Here is a 15912-nt window from a genome sequence, read left to right as displayed (position 1 = left end):
CCCAATGCCTGCCCTCCTCTCCCTCCTCCCTCCACCGTGTCTTTCCTCCGGCGGATGAATGGAGGTCTTTATTCCCTGGAGAACTGGTGGGAAGAAGGAGAAAACGAGAGAGAGAGGGGGGGGAGGAGGGGGTTTGTGAGAGTAGCCACAAGATCAACACTATTACAGCGCCTCTTTTCTCCCTCTGCTTTTTTCCCTCTTTCTCTCCTCCCCCTCCCTCTCCTCCGCTTTAAGTGCAGCGGACACAAAGGCGTGTTAGTATTCATGGTGTTTGTTTGCTGAGGAGCTGTCTCTCTCTCTCTCTGTGTGTGTGTGTGTGTGTGTGTGTGTGTGTGTGTGTGTGTGTGGCTGTCAGACACAGAGATCACAGAGAACCACCACTCTGAATGGAGCTACCAGGAGGAGAGGGTGTGTGTGTGTGTCTCAGAGCGTGGTTCCCACAGGGGGAGAATGGTCCTCTTCAGAACAGAGAATGAAACGGAGGGATGAGATAGGAGAGGGGGGCACGAGGGCAAATATTGTGATGTCAAAGGAGAGAGGGAGAGAGAGTGTTCACTGCTCATGTGATAATATCAATCAGTCCATTTTGGAGGGAAGTGATGATAAGACTGTCTAGGCTCTTTTCTCTTTTTTTAAACTGTTCCCCTTTCCCTCCCTTCCCCTGCTCTCTCATTCTTTTATCAAAACCTTCCCCTCCCCCTCCTCTCGCGTTCTCTCTCTCCTTCCTTCTCCCCCTCTCTCTCTCTCTCTCTCTCTCTCTCTCTCTTTGTCTGTCTCTGGACAGCTGCCCAGTTCTTTACAGGGAAAATGAAACACTCTAACCACCAGGCACACCGCCAAATAAAAGGCTGCAAAAACAGAATTTGAAGGGCAGTGTGTGTGTGTGTGTGTGTGTGTGTGTGTGGTGGGTGAGAGACAGAGACAGATTTGGGTGGGGCAGTGTAAGTGTTCTGAAATAATGTTCTGAAATAAGTTTTCTGATTCCCTCCATGCTGGAGTCTGAGTTTTTCCAGGAAGGGACTGTGAAACCGAGAGAGAGTATGGGCAGGGTCTACTGTTGAATTTTAAGTATATTTAGTGTGTAGGAGTACCAGTTCACATCTGTTTTCATCTCAGCACTTTCACCTAACTGTGTTGTATGGTACCTTTCCTATGCTGCTGTCTGCAGTGTGTGTTTGTTGTTGACCACAGGAACTGATCTAGGATCAGCTTTACCTACGCAACCATCAGCAGGGGGAACATGAAACTGACCTCACTGATTGGCAGGTCTGTTATGTTGTCGTTAAAGGGCAGAGGGGGTGTGTGCATGTGTGTATGTCTTAGAACCGGGAGATTTGGAAAACAAATCCACATCGCCATAAATTGCCTGAATTGATGCGGTAACGACAAATAGAACAACACGTTTATAACATTCATGTGCATCACAGTTGTTTTTTACCCTTTAAACTGCAACTACTAATTTGACTGTTTTATAGTGATGGTAGATGTAATCGCTGCAGTTACATATTGGGATATCATTTTTTTACTATATATTGTATCGTTTTGACTATGCCAATATTATTTTTGCGCTAGTTGGCTGTACCTGCACCAGAATTCCGGTATTTTTCCTTCATAGCTTGTTCTCCAACTTCTTTTGAAGTTATGTCCAAAACTTGTTTTCTTGTGGCTCCCTCTTGTCTCTCTGCGCCAGACATACAGTGCATTTGTTTTTGATTGATTTGGAAAGGCAAACACCTGTCTATATAATGTACCATAGTTGACAGTGCATGCCAGAGCAAAAAAAGGAGTTGTCCGTAGAGCTCCGTGACAGGATTGTGTCGAGGCACAGATCTGGGGAAGGGTACCAAAACATTTCTGCAGTATTGAAAGTCCCCAGAACACAGTGGCTTCCATCATTATTAAATGAAAGAAATCATTCTAGAGCTGGCCACACGGAGGAGTCTGGGGAGAAGGGCTTTGGTCAGGGAGGTGAACAAGAACCCGATGGTCACTCTGACAGAGTGCCTCTGTGGAGATGGTTGTCCTTCTGGAAAGTTCACCCATCTCTGCAGCACACCACCAATCAGGCCTTTATGGTATAGTGGCCAGACGGAAGCCACTCCTCTTAAAAGGCACATGACAGCCCCTTGGAGTTTGCCAAAAGGCCTTTAAAGGACTCTCAGACCATGAGAATTCAGATTCTCTATGAAACCAAGATTAAACTCTTTGGCCTGAATGCGAACCGTCACATCTGGAGGACATCTGGCACCATCCCTACGGTGAAGCATGGTGGTGGCAGCATCCCTACGGTAAAGCATGGTGGTGGCAGCATTTTGCTGTGGGGATGTTTTTCAGCGGCAGGGACTGGGAGACTAGTCAAGATCGAGGGAAAGATTGAACGCAGCAAAGCACAGAGAGATCCTTGATGAAAATCTGCTCCAGAGTGCTCAGGACCTCAGACTGGGGCGAAGGTTCACCTTCCAACATGACAACAACCCTAAGCACGCAGCAAAGACAACGCAGGAGTGGCTTCAGAGCAAGTCTCTGAATATCCTTGAGTGGCCCAGCCAGAGAACCAGACTTGAACCCGATTGAACATTTCTGGAGACCTGAAAATAGCTGTGCAGTGACGCCACATTCAACCTGAGAGCTTGAGAGAATCAGCAGAGAAGAAGGGGCTGAAACTCCACAAATACTGGTGTGCCAAGCATGTAGCTTCATACCCAAGAAGACGCAAGGCTGTAATCGCTGCCAAAGGTGAGTACTTTGTAACGGTTTTCTTGAGTTGAAGGAGAGGCGGACCAAAATGCAGCGTGGTTACTTGTATACATCTTTAATAAAGAAACTATACATGAATAGCCCCATGAATAGCCCCATGAATAGCCCTATTCTAAACAGCCCTATCTGGTGCAAACACAGAGACAGGAACAATCACCCACAAAACCCAACACCAAACAGGCTACCTAAATATGGTTCCCAATCAGAGACAATGACTAACACCTGCCTCTGATTGAGAACCATATCAGGCCAAACATAGAAATAGACAAACTAGACATGTAACATAGAATGCCCACTCAGATCACACCATGACAAAACATAGAAACATACAAAGCAAACTATGGTCAGGGTGTGACATACTTACGTAAATGTAATATTTCAGTTTTATTTTTAATACATTTGCAAACATTTCTGAAAACCTGTTTTTGCTTTGACAGTATAGGGTATTGTGTTGAGATTGATGAGGAGAAAAAAACTATTTATACACCCACATACCTCCATCTCTCTTTAGAATAAGGCTGTAGCGTAACAAAATGTGGACAAAGTCAATGGGGTCTGAATACTTTCCTAATGCACTGTATGTCTGTGTGTGTATCTATGTCTCTCTCTCTCTCTCTCTCTCTCTCTCTCTCTCTCTCTCTCTCTCTCTCTCTCTCTCTCTCTCTCTCTCTGTATGTGTGTTATCCTTAGAGGTCAGAGTTCAGACCCTGTGGATTAGCACTAATCACTAACTACTACTTCCTCTTCCGGGTCAGAGGTGTCACTTCCTGGTTTAGATAACAACACTGTGTGGTCTCTAAGTTAGTCACATACCAAGCCCTATATCCACTCCTAGCCTCTTGTCTCTGGCTCCTACTGTACCTTCAGATCTACACTGCCTAGGTGGTAGGAGTTGGTTTGGGATTGTGTAACAGTGTCAGACACACACACACACACACACACACACACACACACACACACACACACAGAGAGAGAGGCCCTGCCACTGATGATGTAACACCCAGGGTTAAAGCGGAGGGTCATGGGTAACGTGTGACTCACTCCTCTGTGGAGGTAAAGGTCACTGTGACTCATCAAGTTCAATGTTTGTGTCTGCGCACGCGCGCATGTGTGTGTGACTCTTCATATGACTCAACACTCATGAGGAGTAGACTGACTGAAGGCCTTTTGACAACAGAAATAAGCAGTAACATACCGTATGTGCTCTGGGATTGTGGTCCATCCTTGTAAGTGTCTACAGACAGGATCAATTCCATTATGATCAATCAAGAGTGCCTGACCTTGACTGGCCAACTGTCCGGCTTCCTCATGAACTGTCTGTCATAACCCTGCCCTATAGACACTTCTGTAGATCTGGGGGAATTGGATGGGTATGCAAAATGGTAATGTATTAATATGGTACTAGTATATGGTAGCAATATGGTAGTATCTCTGATTTGGTATTCAAAGTTAGGGGCTAGTAAAATGTCTAGTTGGGTAGGGGCTAGGGTCGGTGGCTAGGGGTGGATGTGAGATGTCAGTGTTTTGCTGGCTCAGGGTTAGTCCCTCTATTGCAGCTCCCTGCCTGCCACCCCCTGCTGTCGGCTAGCAGTACTCACACCCCCTGCTGTCGGCTAGCAGTACTCACACCCCCTGTTGTCGGCTAGCAGTACTCACACCTCCTGCTGTCAGCTAGCAGTACTCACACCCCCTGCTGTCAGCTAGCAGTACCTACACCCCCTGCTGTCAGCTAGCAGTACTCACACCCCCTGCTGTCAGCTAGCAGTACTCACACCTCCTGCTGTCAGCTAGCGGTACTTACACCTCCTGCTGTCAGCTAGCGGTACTCACACCCCCTGCTGTCAGCTAGCAGTACTCACACCCCATGCTGTCAGCTAGCAGTACTCACACCCCCTGCTGTCAGCTAGCAGTACTCACACCTCCTGCTGTCAGCTAGCAGTACTCACACCTCCTGCTGTCAGCTAGCGGTACTCACACCTCCTGCTGTCAGCTAGCGGTACTCACACCCCCTGCTGTCATTTAGCGGTACTCACACCACCTGCTGTCATTTAGCGATACTCACACCCCCTGCTGTCATTTAGCGGTACTCACACCCCCTGCTGTCATTTAGCGGTACTCACACCACCTGCTGTCATTTAGCGATACTCACACCCCCTGCTGTCATTTAGTGGTACTCACACCCCTGCTGTCATTTAGCGGTACTCACACCCCCTGCTGTCATTTAGCGGTACTCACACCCCTGCTGTCATTTAGCGGTACTCACACCCCCTGCTGTCAGCTGGCGGTACTCACACCCCCTGCTGTCATTTAGCGGTACTCACACCTCCTGCTGTCCTTTAGCGGTACTCACACCTCCTGCTGTCAGCTAGCGCTACTCACACCCCCTGCTGTCAGCTAGCGGTACTCACACCTGCTGCTGTCAGCTAGCGGTACTCACACCCCCTGCTGTCATTTAGCGGTACTCACACCTCCTGCTGTCAGCTAGCAGTACTCACACCTCCTGCTGTCAGCTAGCGGTACTTACACCTCCTGCTGTCAGCTAGCGGTACTCACACCTCCTGCTGTCAGCTAGCGGTACTCACACCCCCTGCTGTCATTTAGCGGTACTCACACCACCTGCTGTCATTTAGCGGTACTCACACCCCTGCTGTCATTTAGCGATACTCACACCCACTGCTGTCATTTAGCGGTACTCACACCCTCTGCTGTCATTTAGCTGTACTCACACCCCCTGCTGTCAGCTAGCGGTACTCACACCCCCTGCTGTCAGCTAGCGGTACTCACACCCCCTGCTGTCAGCTAGCAGTACTCACACCCCCTGCTGTCAGCTAGCGGTACTCACACCTGCTGCTGTCAGCTAGCGGTACTCACACCTGCTGCTGTCATTTAGCGGTACTCACACCCCCTGCTGTCATTTAGCGGTACTCACACCCCCTGCTGTCATTTAGCTGTACTCACACCCCTACTGTCAGCTAGCTGTACTCACACCCCCTGCTGTCAGCTAGCGGTACTCACACCCCCTGCTGTCAGCTAGTGGTACTCACACCCCCTGCTGTCAGCTAGCGGTACTCACACCCCTGCTGTCAGCTAGCGGTACTCACACCCCTGCTGTCAGCTAGCAGTACTCACACCCCGCTGTCATTTAGCTGTACTCACACCTCCTGCTGTCAGCTAGCGGTACTCACACCCCCTGCTGTCATTTAGCTGTACTCACACCCCCTGCTGTCAGCTAGCGGTGCTCACACGCCACTGAGCCGGAGGAACTATGGGACTGACATGATAGTGGTGAAATAGAGATAGTGGGTAGTACGGAGAAAAGGAGGAGGGGTGGGGCAGAGGGAGAGGATGGAGAGATTAGATGAAGGAAGAGCAAGAGAGAAGAGGGGGCAGAACAAAAATTGCCAAGAAACCATCCAGTTTCAAACAGACTGGGGGAAGTGGCCATGCATCCTTCCTTTATTATCTCTGTGGTGAGTTTGTGGTTAGAGAGACTAATGCACAGCTCATGGAGAGAGGGACAGTGAGGGAGGGAGTGAGAGGGTGGGGAATTCTCTTTGAAGTTAGATTAAAAGCACATGTTTTTTTAGTTATATTTGGGACTGTGTGCGACTGATAATTTGTATTTTATTTTTATTTTACCCATATTTGACCAGTTAAGTTACCTGAGAACACATTGTCATTTACAGCAACGACCTGGAGAATAGTTACAGGGGGGGAGGAGGGGGGATGAGCTGTGTGACCCTGCTCTAGAGAGGATATCAGTAAAGAAGGTATTCTAAGCTCCTGCCTGTCCATTCTCAGATATCCGGGTCATTTGAGTTAGCATGTCTGTATCAGGTGCCAGTCATTCTATCACCTTACACACACACACACACACACACACACACTCACAGTTCCCTCTCCAGACTCATCTCAGAGCATCCTGTGAGTGACGGCCTGTACTCTGCAGATAAACAGCCCTGTGTGTCCCTATGCATGTAACTGTGTGTGTGTGTGTGTGTGTGTGTGTGTGTGTGTGTGTGTGTGTGTGTGTGTGTGTGTGTGCAGCCTGTGCTCTGCAGATAAACAACCTGCTGAGGAGAGAAGCAGAATGAGTCTCACTCACTGACTACTGATTGGAGTGAGAGAGAGAGAGCGAGAGAGAGAAGCGCATTGGTAGAGGAGATGTGACTCTGTGTTTGGCTGTTTTGCTTTGTTCCCTGCAACCACTGAGCAGAGATGAATCCTGTAAAATGGCTGTCATAGGCTCTGGTTTCTCTGGCACTGCTGTGTGTGTGTGCATGATGGTTTCCGTTAGCCGGTAATTGACAGCTTTTGGCCGATTCAAAAAATGTTGCCGGTCAAATGACTGGGAGAGAAAACAATACCATTGCTAAATAATGCTTTTTATTCATTGATGAAAAATAGTCGCTATACACTACCGTTCAAAAGTTTGGGGTCGCTTAGAAATGTCCTTGTTTTTGATTAAACATCATCAAATTGATCATAAATACAGTGTAGACATTGTTAATGTTGTAAATGACTATTGTAGCTGGAAACAGCTGATTGTTCATGGAATATCTACAGAGGCCCATTATCAGCAACCATCACTCCTGTGTTCCAATGGCACGTTGTGTTAGATAATATAAGTTTATCATTTTAAAAGGCTAATTGATCATTAGAAAATGCTTTTGCAATTATGTTAGCACAGCTGAAAACTGTTGTTCTGATTAAAGAAGCAATTAAACAATAAAAAAGCAATAACTGTCCACCTTTAGACTAGTTGAGTATCTGGAGCATCAGCATTTGTGGGTTCAATTACAGGCTCAAAATGGCCAGAAACAAAGAACTTTCTTCTGGAACTCGTCAGTCTATTCTTGTTCTGAGAAATGATGGCTATTCCATGCTCAGCATTTCAGGCATGTCTTTGCATCATAGGCTGAGCCTGCTAATTACAGACAAAACCACACACACACACACATTCGTTGCTTCACATGTCAGCCCCTTTAGATTCTGTTACTGTGTGTCTAGTGGTACACACCACAGTGTTTAGACTACTGTGTGTACTGTATTCATGTTTAAACTAAGTTAGGGATCCAGTTACCCAGACATCCTTCGCTGACTGATTGAAGATCATGATCTCTCTCTCTCTCTCTCTTTCTCTCTCTCTCTCTCAGCATTGAATATATTTACCACAGGAATTGAATTGCCCTGTAAGCAGCTTTTGTTCAATATTGTTTTGAATTCTTAAAGGGATAGTTCATCCAAAATATATATTTGGGTCAAATTACTCTTACCTTCAGTTGTGTCTGAAGGCCTATGGTGACAGAATCTACAATAATCCATTATTTACATCTGGCTACAGCCTGGAGTTAGCGTATTAGCATCATCCGATTTCATCAGTGGTTCCAGGCGAACCGATGTTAGCAAAGCTGCACTGCAAACCGCAACTTCCTCAAACACTTCAAACTAAGTTCGGTAGTTGGTGGAGTTAGCAGGGATTTTTTTTACGTGCATACTGCTGAAATAATTGCTGGAATTTGGTTGCTCAAAACTGGAGCTATTTCCTCATGTAGCCGCAGCACAGAGCATCACTATGTGTTTTCCAGTGATGACGTCATCCACCTGGTGAAGGCACTTTGACGTGGATCGCTTTCCAGATGTCGACAAAACTGACCGGTAAACATAGGAAGTAGAAGAGCATTTGACAATTAGAATTTTATTGGAAAAATAACAACAGTCTCGCAGTGAGGAAAACATGGCCAGGTTCTTCACGAGTATCGACGATACCAAACTTAGTTTGAAGTGTTTTTGAGGAAGTGTCGGCTTGCAGTGCAGCTTTGCTAACATCCAGTTGCCTGGAACCACTGATTGACGTCTGACGATGCTAACTCCAGGTAAGTGTAATTTTACCCATATACAGATTTTGGATGAATTATCCCTTAACTACCAACAGTCTGTTCATAGAAGACTTGGATATAAGCTGTTGTCCCCTACTGAATGTTCATGTTGCTCCATAAAGACCAGCTGTACTGTGTGTTCCAATAGTTTGAGTCCTGATCTCTGTCTTCTTCATGTTTCTCTCTTCAGACCTATGAGAGACCCTTCAAAGCAGCAGAACCTAGAGAGGGGGGGCTACTGCAACTACTGGGGGATGTCACCCCCCCAAAACACCAGCCCAAGCCCTCTATCCTACACACCACACCACTGCCCCCCCACACACTCACATACCAACCCCAACAGCAACACACACAGCCACCAAAGTTCACACACCAACATATACACAGTCCATCCTGGGCCACGCCTCCCTCCGCACCTCCAGCCAATCCAGTGCATGCGGAGCCTAGCAGAGAACCAGCGGGAGCCAATAGGAGCCCTCTCTCTGACCTGGCCCCTTCCTTCCTCAAACCTCCAATGAAGAGAGTACCAGGAAGCCCCTCCCCTCGCTCTTACAGCCCATCCCCCCATCGACACCTGAGCCCTGATCCCGTGTTGCCCGTAGTAACGGACGCTAGCATTCTAAACCTGACCTCTCTCTCCAGAGGGCGGGGCTTACAGGAGGTCAGTGAGCAGCTGTTTGGAAACATCAAGAGGAAGTACGGCAGGAAGGACCCCCAGAGGACTCAGGGTAATACCCACAATGCAGAGCTGCCATGGGGAAGGAGGGCAGAGAAAGATGCAGAGAGTCCAATAGTTCCAGATGAAAGGCAGAAGTTCAGGAGGGAGGAGACCCCTGAGCTGGAGAGAGAAGAGAAGGAGAGGGAGAGCATAGGAAGGACAGGAGAGGAGGAGGAGAGGGAGATGCCAACGCTTGGTGCTCCTGTGCTGATGGAGGAGGGAAAAGGGAGGAAGAGGAGGAGGAGGCGGTCTCTCCAGGAGTCACTCACCCAGGAGGACCAATCGGAGCAGCTGCAGGGCACTGACATCACAGAGAGGAATGAATCAGGGCCTCCGGAGCCCAAAGTGTCCTACAAAATGAAAGGCCACAAGATGGAATCATACAAGAGTGAGTCTAGGTCAGGTCGGGGTGAGGAGGGTAGCCAGCCAGAGGCAGACGGAGACAGAGGAGAGAATGGGGAGAGAGCAGACAGAGCAGAGAAAGGAGAGAGAGGAGAGAAGGGAGAGAAAGGAGTGAGAGGAGACAAAGGAGAGAAGGCGGAGAGAGGAGAGAGGGGGATGAGTGGGGCCGACATGGAATCAGCCATGATCCAGAGCTGGGTGAGGAAAAACCCAGTTGGCCGTCCTAGATCATCCACAGACCCCCACAAACACCCTGACCCTAACCCTAGCCCCAGATTGCCAAGCCCTAACCTTAACCATATCCATAGTCCAAGATCCAGTCTCAACCCTAACCCTACACTGCCCAACCTAAGCCCCGGCCTTAACCCTAACCCCAACACCAGCCCAAAACTCAGCCCTTACCCCAGACCCCCCAAGACCAAGGACCGGTGGTCCTACCTCAAGTCCCGAAGCCCCCCTGGCCTGATCCAGAGGGAGAGTGGCCGCAGCCCCCTGTCAGCCATGTCTGAGCCCCCTCTGCCTTCCCCATCACCCCCTCCAGCCCGCTGTACACCAACACAGATAGTCTAACTGTCCACACCCCCGCCAAGCGCAAACGAGGTCGTCCCAAAAAACAACCCCTGCTCACTGTGGAAACCATCCATGAAGGCACTTCCACCTCCCCCCTGAGCCCTCTGGCCCGGGAGAACCCAGCGGGGCTCAGCCGCAGGAGGAAGACTCACACGCTAACCACGCTAGCCCAAATCACATCGGGTTCCATTAGCCCCAATGCTAATGGGTTGAAACTGCAGCGCAGTGAGGGTGGCCATGTCAGGTCGGTGAAGAAGCTGAAGCTGGGGAAGGTGCAGAGTATCCTGAATGAGATCCTATCAGGCTCCGGCCAACATGGCAGCCTGGCACTGAAGTCAGCCTCAGCTCCTGTCTCTTCCACCATGACGGCCATGGCCTCTACCATTGAGGCGCATCTGGGGAAGCAAATCAATGTCAGTAAGAGAGGAACCATCTATATCGGGAAAAAGAGAGGGAGGAAGCCACGCTCCGACACCCAAAACCTTCCCCACAGAGGCGGGGCCAAGCCTCCTTTGCCTGTCCCCATTTCCAGCCTGTACAACAGCCTCCTAGTGCCTTCCACCCTCCCTCCCAGCTCAACTACCCTCCTCCTCAGACCCAGTCACACCCTGTCCTCTCTGTGCCTCCCTGGCCCTCGCGGCCCCTACTCTGACTCCACCATGCCCAGCCTGCAGCCCATCAGTGCCCTGCCCTCTAAACCCCTAGGCAGGGGGCTACTGGGAGCCGGCTGGAAGCTGTCTCCCCCACTCCTCCTGGCCAACTCCCCGTCCCACCTATCTGAGGGGGCAGCATCGGTCAAGGAGGTGACGCTGTCACCCATCAGCGAATCACACAGCGAGGAGACCATTCCCAGCGACAGCGGCATAGGGACAGACAACAACAGCACCTCTGACCAAACAGAGAAGGGAACCAACGCACGACGCAGGTATCTATCTCTCTAGGAGTGAGTCCGTGAGTGAGTTGAGTGCGCGCGTGAGGGTGTTTGTTAGTTAGCAGTAAGTGAATGCATTGTATGTTCATTAGTTAGTAGCAAGTGAGTGTGTTAGGTAGGTAGGCAGTTAGTTAGTTGATGTTGCCCAGGGGTTTGGTTGAACCCACAGTAGCATCATTGTACATCCAGTTGACAGGATGGTGTTGTGTGTTGCAGATACTCATTTGACCTGTCTGGGTTTGAGGCTGCGGAGGCTGCAGCTCTGGAGGCCTCCAGTCGCGGCAGTAGGGGTCGCTGCGTGCGGCAGGCGGCAGTGGTGGACAACTTCCTGTCCCAGCAAGAGAAGAAGCAGAAACACCGCAGGAAGAGGAAGTGCCTGCAGAGCCGCGACCACCTGCACTTCCTGTCTGAGCTAGAAGAGGTATCATATCAAACCTCCTATTAAAATCTCCTCAAACGTAGTGTATGAGTAGAATGAAGTTACCACTAGACTTATTGTGTATTATGTCACTGAGGTTTTAGAGGCAGGGTTCATTGTGATGTCTGGAATAGAACAGATTGAACGGAATCAAACACATGGAAACCCCAAGTGGTTGATATCTTTCCATTCCAGCCATTAAAATGAGCACATCTTCATATATTTCTAAATAGGCCCACAAGCCTCATCAGGACTGTATATTATAACAAAACATTAGGAACTCTTTCCATCACATAGACTGACCAGTTGAATCCAGGTAAAACCATGATCCCTTGTTGATGTCACTTGTTCATTTCACTTCAATCAGTGTAGATGAAGGGGAGGAGACAGGTTAAAGAAAGAGTTTTAAGCCTTGAGACAATTGAGACATGGATTGTGTATATGTACGATTCAGAGGGTGAATGGATAAAACAAAAGATTTAAGCGTCTTTAAACTGGGTATGGTAGTGGATGCCAGGTGCACCGGTTTGTGTCAAGAACTGCAAATCTGCTGGGTTTTTCACGCTCAATAGTTTCCTGTGCGTATCAAGAATGGTCCACCACCCAATGGACATCCAGCCAACTTGACACAACTGTGGGAAGCATTGGAGTCAACATGGGCCAGAATCCCTGTGGAACGCTTTCAACACCTTTGATTCCTTTGACACCTTGATTCCATGCACCAAAGAATTGAGGATGTTATGAGGGCAAAGGGGGGACACGTGCAACTCAATGTTTGGTAGACTTGATGTATTATCCAGTACGGATTTCATATGACTGTGTTATATTATCCTGTATGGTTGAGCGGTATCTGTGTTTTCATATCGACACGAGGAAATCAAGATGGCATTGCATGGCTATTTCCAAATACCACGGTATACAATATTACTGCCTAAGTCTATTATCCAGTACTGTTAAATGATCCAGTTCTGATGTGGCCTTCTCCTCCTCCTCTCCTCTGCCAGGTTGTGGTGAAGCTGCAGCAGCTACATGTGTCTCACCGACGCTACGCCTCCTGCTACCCCCAGCACCCCTACCCCTCCATCTTCCGCCTCAACTTCCACCACCACTACTACCCCCTGACCTACGACCCCTACCCCTGTGACCCCGCCCCTTACTTGCGCAGGACCGCCGAGCTCAAGGCCAAGAGGAGGCGCGGCCGGCCCGCCAAAGCCAGTGAGCCAATCACATCCAAGCTGCCTTTTGTCCAGGGGTTTGGATATCCGCTGGCAGGGGGGAACTACTATGCACCGTATGCCATGCCTTACGCCCCGCCTCTGAGCCTGGGCTACTACCCCCCAGCACCCCCCCTCTACTTGCCCCACCATTCCCATAGCCCTTCACCACCCTCCCACTTCATGAGGCCTGCTGTCCCCCTCCTAAGTTCCACTCTGGAGGCCACTCCAAGCTCCAGGCCGGGGCCAAGCTACGGACGTCTAGCGGCCCACTGCAGGCTTCCTCTGGTCGGGGAGAAGGACTGGGATCCCTGGGTGGTGATGGTGGAGGGGTGAGGCTCCACAAGAGGAAACACAAGCACAAACACAAGCACAAGGAAGAGACCCCTCTCCTCTCACCTCATGACAGACAGGAGCTGGGCGGGCTCTTCAGCGGTGCCAAGACCAATGGGCTGCTCAACCTGTTGACTGACAGGCGGGAGATGAACAATCCGAAGCATCAGGAGCAGCAAAGGGGGGGTGGGCGAGGCTCTAGAGGGGGGTCCCGAGGAGCGATGTTTGAGTCGGACCCTCTCTCTTCTCTCTCCATGGACCATGTCCAGTTCCGCCCACGCATGCCCGGACAGCCAATGAGCAGCTTCCTGAGCAGCTACAGAAGCCAATCACAGTGGCCAGAGCTGACCTCTGACCTTTTTAGATTGCGGGAGGAGGGCAGTGGGCGTGGCAGAAGAAGGGGCTTAGCAGTGTTCGGAGAGGAAGGGGTGATGTCATTCCACAATGCCAGGAAAGAGAAGAGCCAAGAAACAGAAGAGCCGTTCCACAATGCCAGCCCCACTCTAACAGGTAACAACTTATTACTACTCTATAACAGGCTTATTACCGTGTTATAACACAGCCCCACTCTGACAGGTAACAACTTATTACTACTCTATAACAGGCTTATTACCATGTTATAACAACTTATTACTACTCTATAACAGGCTTATTACCGTGTTATAACACAGCCCCACTCTGACAGGTAACAACTTATTACTACTCTATAACAGGCTTATTACCGTGTTATAACACAGCCCCACTCTGACAGGTAACGACTTATTACTACTCTATAACAGGCTTATTACCGTGTTATAACACAGCCCCCCTCTGACAGGTAACAACTTATTACTACTCTATAACAGGCTTATTATTGTGTTATAACACAGCCCCACTCTGACAGGTAACAACTTATTACTACTCTATAACAGGCTTATTACCGTGTTATAACAACTTATTACTACTCTATAACAGGCTTATTACCGTGTTATAACTTATTACTACTCTATAACAGGCTTATTACCGTGTTATAACAACTTATTACTACTCTATAACAGGCTTATTGCCGTGTTATAACAACTTATTACTACTCTATAACAGGCATATTACCGTGTTATAACACAGCCCCACTCTGACAGGTAACAACTTATTACTACTCTATAACAGGCTTATTACCGTGTTATAACAACTTATTACTACTCTATAACAGGCTTATTGCCGTGTTATAACAACTTATTACTACTCTATAACAGGCATATTACCGTGTTATAACACAGCCCCACTCTGACAGGTAACAACTTATTACTACTCTATAACAGGCTTATTACCGTGTTATAACACAGCCCCACTCTGACAGGTAACAACTTATTACTACTCTATAACAGGCTTATTACCGTGTTATAACACAGCCCCACTCTGACAGATAACAACTTATTACTACTCTATAACAGGCTTATTACCGTGTTATAACACAGCCCCCTCTCTCCAGATATCTGATTTTTTTGTACCGATGCGCTGCATTACTTCCAGTCTCTATAGTGAAAACAACATCAGTAATTCCTTCTTCTTCTTCTTCGTTTAAAAAAACCTAAACTGTATATATATGATATGGATAGCATATAAGATGTCTGCCCAGTTTTCAGAACAGACAGATGAACATGTGTAAGCCTATAGCAGACAAAGAGGTAGTCAGCTCCTAAAACACTAAATACTGAACAAATGTGTTTTTGGTACATTCTGTATTCTGAGTGCAGCGAGCACATCTGGCCAGAGAGAGAGAGAGAGAGAGAGAGAACGAAACGCATGGCTGGAAAGGACTATAATTCACCAATCTCTCCCTCCCTCCATCCATTCCTCCCAGCCTGCCAATGGTTGGTCCCAGAGATATATGATTCTCAGGTTGTGATTTATATTCTCCAAACAGGCAGTAAAAGGCAGTGGCTGTGTTAACAGAGCTGGCCACCAGCCAGGGCTTTAATGAGTGGGGCCTAGTCCAGTGGAGGGGGAGAGAAGCCAGGGGCTCACTTAGATTACATCCCCCTCCCCGGGGGACCCGCGGGGGGTGACTCACAGACACACTACCCCCTCTCTCTAACCCCCCTTATTCTCTCTCCTTCCTCCATCTCTCGTTCTGCCCCAGACAGGTTATACCACTTCTTTCTCTCTCTTCCCTCACATCCCTCTCTCTTCTCCCTGTCCCCTATCTTTCCAGCCTCTACTCCCTCCCTCTCTCTCAATAAACTCTCCCCCCTCTCCCCTGTCTCCCTCTCTCTCTCCTCCTTCTCTCACCTACCCTCTTCACTCCCTCTCTCCCCTGTCTCTCCTCACTCTACCAGCATGACTTACTGCTACGCTCCACAGACCAGCCCCAGCCCAATTAAAACACACACACACACACACACACACACACACACACACACACACACACACACACACACACTCACACACACTGATCTAAAATTCATATTATCCTCCACTCTTGTGTGATTGAATGTGTTTCTAAATCATTTCCTCCCTGTGATTGGGTGTTTATCTGAGCCTGATTTGAACTGTGTGTGTGTGTGTGTGTGTGTGTGTGGTGTGCTCCCACTAATCAGCAGGTTCCACTGCAGCTGACAGCAATCTCTCACATAATCATTTGTATAAAAGCAGGTCATCCTTTTTGCAGAGTTAATGAGAGTGATTTTCTCTTCGCGTACACACACACACAC

The 15912-nt window shown here is 48.7% G+C and overlaps 1 protein-coding gene across 1 annotated transcript in view; it reads left to right on the top strand.

Annotated features, from left to right (window-relative positions):
- setbp1 (SET binding protein 1) overlaps positions 1 to 15912 on the top strand; it is a 37956-nt gene that overhangs the window by 13000 nt on the left and 9044 nt on the right. The window contains 5 exon segments of the mRNA XM_042320167.1: positions 8827 to 9364; positions 10267 to 11251; positions 11474 to 11678; positions 12680 to 13082; positions 13085 to 13732. Of these exon segments, the coding sequence (XP_042176101.1) occupies positions 8827 to 9364; positions 10267 to 11251; positions 11474 to 11678; positions 12680 to 13082; positions 13085 to 13732 (2779 nt within the window).

The sequence above is a fragment of the Oncorhynchus tshawytscha genome, linkage group LG04 (genome assembly GCF_018296145.1).
Source record: "Oncorhynchus tshawytscha isolate Ot180627B linkage group LG04, Otsh_v2.0, whole genome shotgun sequence".
NCBI classification, from domain to species: domain Eukaryota; kingdom Metazoa; phylum Chordata; class Actinopteri; order Salmoniformes; family Salmonidae; genus Oncorhynchus; species Oncorhynchus tshawytscha.
The sequence above is the reverse complement of the archived record's forward strand: the minus strand, read 5'-3'. Positions and strand labels throughout refer to the sequence as shown.